This window comes from Arachis ipaensis, chromosome B6, assembly GCF_059453495.1.
Source record: "Arachis ipaensis isolate K30076 ecotype BB chromosome B6, ASM5945349v1, whole genome shotgun sequence".
NCBI classification, from domain to species: Eukaryota; Viridiplantae; Streptophyta; class Magnoliopsida; order Fabales; family Fabaceae; genus Arachis; species Arachis ipaensis.
In genome coordinates this window covers 80,622,929-80,633,442 of record NC_142441.1, presented here as the reverse complement: position 1 = coordinate 80,633,442, position 10,514 = coordinate 80,622,929, and the positions used below count along the sequence as shown (strand labels likewise).

The 10,514-nt window shown below is 40.9% G+C and overlaps 1 protein-coding gene across 1 annotated transcript; it reads left to right on the top strand.

The window, feature by feature from the left end:
* The first annotated feature begins 2,658 nt into the window (after positions 1–2,658).
* On the top strand, positions 2,659–4,134 carry LOC107646930 (uncharacterized). Its single transcript, XM_016351073.1, has 2 exons — positions 2,659–3,586; positions 3,701–4,134. The coding sequence occupies exons 1-2, from the start codon at positions 2,659–2,661 to the stop codon at positions 4,132–4,134; spliced, it is 1,362 nt and encodes a 453-aa protein (XP_016206559.1).
* Positions 4,135–10,514: the final 6,380 nt, after the last annotated feature.

Genomic DNA, 10,514 nt, shown 5'->3' with positions numbered 1-10,514 from the left:
CAGATTTGAGTCCAGAATTCTCTAATTTCCTTTACTAAACACCTAAGAAGAGGTATAAGAGAAGATATAGAGGTATATGAGGTAAGGAAACAAGAGTTTGAAACCTGTGTTTAAGTTAAAAAGAAAAGGAGTTAAAAGTGATATAGCTGTGTACCTGACCTTACAGAGTAAACAGAGAATTGTAAAATGAGCTTTCTGTGATGTTGTAATGCTTAATTTATGATGATTGCTAAATGATGGAAAGTATGGTTATATGTGAATTATGAGCCTTCGGGCAATGCTTGAGAATGTTGTGCGGGGACGCCCGTATTGTGATGTTGCTTCCCAGACAGGCTGCGGTAGAGTAGTACCAGCCCTGCAAGCTGAATGCTTAATAGAGGCCTGACTTGCATACCTGCGGTATATTGAGACCTGAGCAAATACCAGCCCTGCAAGTCGAGAGCACTTGGTAGAGGGTATGCGGTACTTAATCTGGGATTAAGTTCTAGGAAGGCCTTATCTGACTTGGAGGGTCGGATTGCGTCGGGTGCGGGTCGAAACCGACAAATGAGCTCATTACCTGCAGTAGGGACAGACATGCATCATACTTATTTGTGCATTATTTATTGCTTATCTTCTTGTGTTCTTGTTCTATTCCTTGTTTGTTTGAGCATAACTGTGTGATTGTATATTAATGTGTGAATGTGCATGTACTTCCTATTTTCTCTCTTGTTCATGTGTTAGTTTATGTTGCTGTTATGTACATATTACTCTATATTTATTTATACTTCTATGACCACGGACATTATAAATGAACTTAACTGTAAACCCCGACCTTACTAAGAACTCCCCAGTTCTTACCCCTTACACCTCTACAGATGGACACGGGAGTCCTATTCTAGGAGATTGATCCACCGTACATCCACGAGGACCTGGTGCGTGGCGAGTATTACATCTACTGTGCGGTACCTCATATCCGTAATTATGTAGTTCGTGGTAGATCTTTCCAGTACCTTATTAGGACAGCATACTTTAATCCTGATGCACCCTATGACTTTCCTTTATCTTGGTTACACCCCAGCGGACCTGGGATACCTCATCCTGAGGAGCAGATGCCACCTCCACCTGACTATCCTCCTCCACCTGAACCTCCTCTACCTGATGAGCCTATACCTGCCCAGCATATCCATGAGACACCTCCTGCACCCTTTGTCCTTGATGAGTGGGGTGTTCCTGTGTTACCACTTGAGCTTGATCCTTTACCTGAGCCAATCGACCTCCTGTCTTTGATGAGCAGCATGGACATGAGTATGATCAGATCATGGAGGCGCCCCCTCCTTTTCCCGACTATATTTTGTTTGGTAGCTATCCTTTTATGGTTCTTGTGGCCAACAGTGGTTCCTCTGCTATCACTCCGGCAGAAGAAGAGGACGAGAAAGAAGAAGATCCAGAGGAAGATCCTAACTTCATAGTTATCTCCTCTGGCAGCGATGACGATGAGCCAGGCGAGGCGCCAGCAGGCGAGCATCACCATTCGCCCGATGATTTTCCGTGAGGTACTCTAGACCAGGATTGAGGAGACTTTTTGAGACGCCTAGTCTAACTTCAGTACATTAGAGTGTCTCCCTCACTTTTGTTAGCATGATTAGAGGAAATAGGCATAGATCAGAGTTAGGCTAGCCTGGGTGCCAGCTTAGGGGCTTTTGGTCAGGCCAGGCCCTGGGGCGTCTTATGTACATATATGTATATACTATATGAGTCACTGACTTAGGGGTGCTGTACCATAGCTCTATGCTTATATAACTGAACCACTTCTATAACATGATGTATATTATAGTGTGTTGTTCCATATTCTGTTATCTTTTGTCTTATGTATGTGAACGTTTAATTATCCCTTGATATATGGAAGGTATGCGACTTTAAATTATTCTTGTTAAAAAAAAAATACTTGTAAAATTCGGGGGGTTTTAACAACGTACAGGCTCATATTTATTAATTAATAATACAAAAAGGAAAAACAAGTTGGTAACATTCGATTTCTAGTATGATCTAGACATGCTAGAAGTTGGGTCGTTACAATTTGGTATCAAAGCGGTTCTTCCTGTTAGAGCCTGGGGAATGGACTGAATCATGCTTTATTGCATGCTCTGTGGTGTGTCTCATGCTTATAGGGTATCTATGTGATATGTGTTGCATGAATGTCTTTGTGCTTTCATTCTGATAATGTTCACGCCCAACCTGAGGTATTAAGACTGATCACCTTGGTATTGATTGTTTGGTATGAACAGAATCAGGATGCCTCCACAGAGACGTAGCGATCGTGAACGGTCTACTGTTAACAATCCGCCACGAAACGATGATAATCTGTTTGCTGTGATTCACGCTATGGCTGAGGCTGTGAATGAAACGGCGACTGCTACTACCCGAGCAGTTAACCGTATGGGGGAACGTAATGGAGAGCGTAACAATGACCGTAATGGTGAGAATGGTGGGAACGGTGATGGAGATAACATGAATCATGATAGGCCTATGACATTAGCTGCTTTCTTGAAAGTTAATCCGCCGAAGTTCAAGGGTACGACTGTAGCAACTGAAGCTGATAATTGATTCCGAGGCATAGAAAGGTCCTTGAGGGCATAGCATGTCCCGGAAGAACAGTATGTAGAATTTGCTACTTATATGTTGGAAGGGGATGCTCAGCACTGGTGGCAGGGCATTCAATGTTTACTGCAGCAAGATGAGGGTAATATTTTGTGGGATGTTTTCAAAGAAGAGTTCTATAAGAAGTACTTTCCTAGAGCTACTCGTAAGGCAAAGGAGATGGAGTTGATGCAGTTGAAACAGGGAAGTATGTCCGTTGCTGAGTATACAAGGAAGTGTGAAGATTTATGTCATTTTTCCAAGGTTTGTCAAGGGAATCTAGCAGATTTCGAAGAGTGGAAATGTTTGAAATTTGAAGGGGGACTCCGTGAAGATTTGTTGATCTCAGTGGTTCCATTGGAAATACGGAAATTTTCGGAGTTGGTTAATAAGAGTCAGCTAGTAGAGGACTGTGCTAAGAAGATAGTTGTAGCTCGGATGAATCGCCCAGGATCTTCTTTTCAGAATTATAATCGGTATACAGCTCCTCAGGGAAGGAATTTTAAGCAGGGAGCAATGCCTTCACGAAGGTACAATCAGAATAGAAATGTTCATGCACGTCCTACAGGAGGGAATGGAGGAAGAACGAGACAGGATATGGGTAAGCGACCTCAGCAGGCGCAGATGCGACCAGTATGTAGGCAGTGCGGAAAGGAGCATGGAGGTAGACCTTGTCAGCTTACAGGCGTTATCTGTTTTTCTTGTGGTCAGCCTGGACATATGGTTAAGGACTGTCCGAAGAAGCCAGTACAAGGAATAGATAGGCCGCGACAGCAAGGACGTGTGTTTGCTATGACTGCTGATGACGCAATGAAATCAGACTCCCTAATTCAAGGTCAGTGTTATGTCAAATCTCGACTCTTAATTGTACTGTATGACTCTGGTGCATCACATTCATTTATTTCTGAGACTGTTGCGCATGAGTTGGGATTAGATTTCACCTTGTTAGATTATAATCTAATTGTTCGTACACCCACATCTCAAAATGCCTTGACTAGTCAAGTATGTTAACAGGTGCCTTTTGTTATTGAGACTAGGACTTTTATACATGACCTGGTTTGTTTGCCTTTGTGTGGTTTAGATATTATCTTAGGTCTAGATTGGTTGTCCAAGCATCATGTTTTCCTTGATTGTTTTAAAGGAATTGCTACATTTCCATCATCTGAAATGCACACTGAACCAGTTGAGTCTTGTACTTTCTATTTGAATTCCCTAAGAGTTATTTCTAGTAATAGTGGGTTAGAGGGTTACGTTCTACTATCGGCTAGCTCAGAAACTAATGAACAAGACTTGGAGCAAATCCGAGTGGTGAAGGAGTTTCCTGATATTTTTCCGGATGATATACCTGAGTTTCCACCTCAGAGAGAGATAGTGTTTAGTATTGATCTGGTTCCTAGAGCCAGACCAATTTCTATAGCACCGTATCGGATGTCACCATTGGAATTAGCAGAGTTAAAGAAGCAGTTGAATGAATTGCTGGGGAAGAAGTTTATTCGTCCGAGTGTATCACCATGAGGAGCTCCAGTGTTACTATTAAAGAAGAAGGATGGTGGAATGAGGTTATGTGTGGATTATCGGCAATTGAACAAGATCACAATCAAGAACAAGTATCCACTCCCAAGGATAGATGATCTGATGGACCAGCTGAGAGGTGCGACAGTATTCTCGAAGATTGATTTGCGGTCAGGTTACCATCAAATCCGGGTGAAGGAATCAGATATACCTAAGACTGCCTTTCAAACTAGGTACGGTCACGATGAGTATACGGTTATGTCCTTTGGACTGACTAATGCTCCTGCTGTATTCATGGATTATATGAATCGCATTTTTCGTCCGTATCTAGATCAGTTTGTGGTAGTCTTTATAGATGATATCCTCATCTATTCCAAGACAGAAGAAGAACATGGAGAGCATTTGAGGATTGTGTTGCAAATATTAAGAGCACGGAAGCTATATGCGAAGTTGTCGAAATGTGAGTTTTGGGCGACAGAAGTAGCATTCTTGGGACATGTGATCACACGAGATGGAATAACTGTAGATCCTTTAAAGATCGAGGCCGTAGTACAATGGAAGCAACCCAAGACAGTTACAGAAGTTCGTAGTTTCTTAGGGTTAGCAGGAAACTATCGGCGGTTTATCAACGGTTTTTTACAGATAGCTTTACCTTTGACTCGCCTTACTAGGAAGGAAATTCTGTTTGAGTGGACAGAGAAGTATGAAGAAAGCTTTGAAACTTTAAAGGAAAAGTTGACGACGGCGCCAGTTTTGGTATTACCAGACCCACAGGAACCTTTTGAGGTGTATTGTGATGCTTCTTCTAAGGGACTTGGATGTGTATTGATGCAGCATAGAAATATGGTAGCTTATGCTTCGAGACAACTAAGACCTCACGAAAGGAACTATCCGACACATGATTTGGAATTTGCAGCAGTGATCTTTGCACTTAAGATTTGGAGGCACTATTTGTACGGAGCTCAATTTGAAGTCTTCTCTGATCATAAGAGTTTGAAGTATATCTTTGATCAGAAAGACCTTAATATGAGGCAGAGGCGATGGATGGAATTCTTAAAAGATTATGATTTTAAGTTGAGCTATCATCCTGGGAAGGCAAATGTAGTCGCAGATGCTTTGAGTCGGAAGAGTTTGGGCATATCCTGGATTATGATCAAGGAAGAAGAAATGATCTCAGCCTTTGAAAACTTAAAATTAGGAATGAGAAAGACATCAAGAGGAGTTGTTATGGCGTGACTACAATTAACATCTGACTTTAAAATAGCTATTCAGCAAGCTCAAGCCCAGAATTCAGGAATGCTGACATTGTTAACACGGATGAAGGCAGACCAGCCAGAAGAGGTACGCCAAGATAAAGAGGGAATATGGAGATATAGGAACAGAATTTGTGTACCTGCTCAGGAGGACTTGAGAAAGAACATTCTGACCGAAGCTCATGAAAGAAGATTTTCTATCCATCCCGGAATGACTAAAATGTACCAAGATCTGAAGAAGATGTTCTGGTGGCCGGGAATGAAGAAAGATATAGTAACGTATGTTTCAAAGTGTCTCACTTGCCAGAAGATTAAGGTGGAACATCAAAAACCACCTGGAACCCTGCAACCATTGGAAATACCGCAATGGAAATGGGAAGAGATTGCGATGGATTTTGTTACTGGGTTACCAAGAACCTCTGCCGGGCATGATGCAATTTGGGTAATTGTAGATCAATTGACAAAATCAGCGCATTTTCTACCAATTCAAATTGGTCACAGCTTGGAGAAACTTGCCCGGTTATACATTCAGGAGATAATACGATTGCATGGAATACCTTCATCAATTGTGTCAGACAGAGATCCAAGGTTTACTTCTAGATTTTGGGGAGCTCTACAGAAACTTTTGGGATGAAGTTGCACTTAAGTACAGCATATCACCCACAGACTAATGGACAGACAGAACGAACAATTCGTACCTTGGAAGATATGTTGAGATCTTGCGTAATAGACCAACAGGGTAACTGGGACAAATACTTGCCATTGATTGAGTTTGCTTATAACAACAGTTATCAACAGAGTATCGGAATGGCACCATATGAGGCCCTCTATGGAAGAAAGTGTCAATCACCATTATGCTGGTATAACAAGGAGGAAGGCAGGATTTTGGGGCCAGACTTGGTACAAGAAACTACCGAACGGATTAAGCACATTCGAGAGAAGATTCAAACTGCCCAAAGTCGACAAAAGAGCTATGCAGATAATAGGCGTAGGCCCTTAGAATTTAACGAAGGTGACCATATTTTCTTAAGAGTGACACCTACGACTGAAATAGGTAAAGCTCTTAGGACTAAGAAATTAAATCCACGATACTTAGGTCCTTTTCAAATTCTTAAAAGAGTCGGTCCAGTAGCATACCAAGTAGCTCTCCCTCCTTATTTGTCAAACCTTCATGATATTTTTCATGTTTCACAACTCAAAAAGTATAATCCCAACGAAAGCCACGTTTTACAACCAGAGACAGTACACCTGCGAGCCAACTTGACATATCAAACCCTACCAGTCAGAATTGTGGAACGAAGTGACAAACAACTTAGAGACAAGAAAGTATCATTGGTTAAGGTAGCATGGGGACAAACTGGAACTGAAGAGTAAACATGGGAGCTGGAAGATAAGATGAGAACAGACTACCCATTTCTCTTTTCAGGTAATTGAAATTTTGAGGACAAAATTTTCTTTTAGGAGGGTAGAATGTAACGGCCGAGCCCCGAAGAAACGGCGCTTTTTCGGGATCAAACGGAATTTTTACAGAATTTTTAGGAATTTCTATGCATATAAGCACTTCCACTGCACAGGTGCTGCGTCATCAAGCTGCTGAGTCAGCAGCTTGATTGCACAGGACACCTCTCCTAATCTAAGTAGGCACGTCGCGAAGAGTTGCGTTTTTGAGCCACTTCGGGCCCGAATTTCAAAATTCTGATTTCCGTGGTTAGTCTCTATGTGACGAGCCGGTCACGAACTTCGTGAGAAAAATTATATTAATATAATATTCATATATTATTATTTTATTCAGAATATTATATTATTATCTTCTCTACTGTGATTAATGTTGATCTATGTTTAGTAATATAATAACTGAGCTTGAAATCTACCGGTAACGGATAATACCGGCATTCTTAGATGAACTTAGCACTGCTAATGCTTCATCATATATCTTTTATTCTTATGATTATCCAGTTACTAGTGTCATTTACACTAAGTAACTTAATGTTTATCCATTAGTAGTGTAATTACTTAAGTTCTAATACATCTAGCTTTAGTAATTATCCTTTTCTGAGATATTTTGACAAGTAACTTTTGGATAATCATCATCCAAAAGCCACGGCCTCCCTAGGACAGCTTGGCTATCATTTTTGTTCTTGGAAAAGCTTAGAACACCATGAAAGAAAACCATGAAGTTTCCATGAACACCTGAGCTACTTTCTCCGTTCTTTCTCAAACCGAAACCCCTATAAAAAATCTAATCTTACCAAAGTGTTCACCTCTTCCTCCTCTTCATTTCTATGTCACTTTTCATGGAGTAAATCAAGGTATGAAGGCTGCTCCTCTTTCTTGATGATTCGGCCATAGTGGTTCCTTAAGTTAATGATGTTTTCTTCATGTTCTTTCTTAGGATCTCTTATTCAATCACCAAAAGCTCCAAGAAACCGTGATTTCTAGTTACCTTAAGGTGAGGAAAACCTTCTTTTCATCATCATGAAGCTTCAGCCTTCATGGTTCATAAGATTTTAAAGTTGTTTTTGATGTTAAAATAGGCGTAAAAGTGCTTCTGGAAGCTTGTTTTTGGTGCAATCTCGGACAGCAGGAAAGGAGGTAAGGTTTGGTAAATTAGTCAATGATTGGCTGTGTTCTTGAAGTGTTAAACCAGATCTTGTTGCTTGAGATTTGATTTTGGGTGTTTGTGTGATGGTTTGATCATGGAAACTTGTTGTTTAATGCTTGAAAATCATGTTTATGATGGTTTTGAAGTGGCTGTTGGTGCTGCTGGAAAACGTGACATTCCAGCCACGAAAATCATGATTTTTTATGCTTATTTGATGTGTATTTGATGGCTGAAAAGTTTCTATTTGGTTTGATAAAAATCGGGTTCAAATCGGTTTCCGAAAAGATTGAAAAACTAGCTGAAAATCAAGCAGAAATCTGATGAACTTTTGAAAAAAAAATGTTTTTGGTTTTTGGAAAAACATGAAAACGTGTATTCAAGGAGTTTTGGGGTGAAAATGCAATTATTAAAAAGTTTGGGGTTGAAAATTAATTAATCAAAAGTTGAGGGGCTAAAGTGCAAATATTAAAAGTTATAGGGGTCAAAGTGCAATTTCCAAGAAGTCCGGGGGTCAAAATGCAATTTTTGAAAGTTAAATAAAATATTATTATTTTAATAATAAAATATTGATAAAAAGACAGTTTTCCCTAAAAGCCTCAGGAAGGCAGATTTGAGTCCAGAATTCTCTAATTTCCTTTACTAAACACCTAAGAAGAGGTATAAGAGAAGATATAGAGGTATATGAGGTAAAGAAACAAGAATTTGAAACCTATGTTTAAGTTAAAAAGAAAAGGAGTTAAAAGTGATATAGCTGTGTGCCTGACCTTACAGAGTAAACAGAGAATTGTAAAATGAGCTTTCTGTGATGTTGTAATGCTTAATTTATGATGATTGCTAAATAATTGAAAGTATGGTTATATGTGAATTATGAGCCTTCGGGCAATGCTTGTGAATGTTGTGCTGGGACGCCCGTATTGTGATGTTGCTTCCCAGACAGGCTGCGGTAGAGTAGTACTTGCCCTGCAAGCTGAATGCTTGGTAGAGGCCTGACTTGCATACCTGCGGTATATTGAGATCTGAGCAAATACCAGCCCTGCAAGTCGAGAGCACATGGTAGAGAGTATGCGGTACTTAATCTGGGATTAAGTTCTGGGAAGGCCTTATCTGACTTGGAGGGTCGGATTGTGTCGGGTGCGGGTCGAAACCGACAAATGAGCTCATTACCTGCAGTAGGGACAGACATGCATCATACTTGTTTGTGCATTATTTATTGCTTATCTTCTTGTGTTCTTATTCTATTCCTTGTTTGTTTGAGCATAATTGTGTGATTGCATATTAATGTGTGAATGTGCATTTACTTCCTATTTTCTCTCTTGTTCATGTGTTAGTTTATGTTGCTGTTATGTACATATTACTCTATATTTATTTATACTTCTATGACCACGGACATTATAAACGAACTTAACTGTAAACCCCGGCCTTACTAAGAACTCCCCAGTTCTTACCCCTTACACCTCTACAGATGGACACGGGAGTCCCACTCTACGAGATTGATCCACCGTATATCCACGAGGACCCGGTGCATGGCGAGTATTACATCTACTGTGCGGTACCTCGTATCCGTAATTATGTAGTTCATGGTAGATCTTTCCAGTACCCTATTAGGACAGCATACTTTAATCCTGATGCACCCTATGACTTTCTTTTATCTTGGTTACACCCCGGCGGACCTGAGATACCTCATCCTGAGGAGCAGATGCCACCTCCACCTGACTATCCTCCTCCACCTGAACCTCCTCTACCTGATGAGGCTATACCTGCCCAGCATATCCATGAGGCACCTCATGCACCCTTTGTCCTTGATGAGTGGGGTGTTCCTGTGTTACCACCCGAGCTTGATCCTTTACCTGAGCCGATCGAGCCTCCTGTCTTTGATGAGCAGCAGGGACATGAGTATGATCAGATCATGGAGGCGCCACCTCCTTCTCCCGACTATATTTTGTTCGGTAGCTATCCTTTTATGGTTCCTGTGGCCAGCAGTGGTTCCTCTGCTATCACTTCGGCAGAAGAAGAGGACGAGGAAGAAGAAGATCCAGAGGAAGATCCTAACTTCATAGTTATCTCCTCTGGCAGCGATGACGATGAGCCAGGCGAGGTGCCAGCAGGCGAGCATCACCATTCGCCCGGTGATTTTCCGTGAGGTACTCTAGACCAGGATTGAGGAGACTTTTTGAGACGCCTAGTCTAACTTCAGTACATTAAAGTGTCTCCCTCACTTTTGTTAGCATGATTAGAGGGAATAGGCATATATCAAAGTTAGGCTAGCCTGGGTGCCAGCTTAGGGGCTTTTGGTCAGGCCAGGCCCTGGGGCGTCTTATGTACATATATGTATATACTATATGAGTCACTTACTTAGGGGTGCTGTACCATAGCTCTATGCTTATATAACTGAACCACTTCTGTAACATGATGTATATTATAGTGTGTTGTTCCATATTCTGTTATCTTTTGTCTTATGTATGTGAATGTTTAATTATCCCTTGATATATGGAAGGTATGCGACTTTAAATTATTCTTGTTAAAAAAAA

What these genes read in the sequence shown, in the direction of transcription:
- LOC107646930 (XM_016351073.1), top strand. Translation starts at nt 2,659, where the DNA reads ATGTTGGAAGGGGATGCTCAGCACTGGTGGCAGGGCATTCAATGTTTA. An exon ending in AGATTATAATCTAATTGTTC is followed by an intron (nt 3,587 to 3,700) that starts GTACACCCACAT and finishes TGTGTGGTTTAG; the next exon opens with ATATTATCTTAGGTCTAGAT.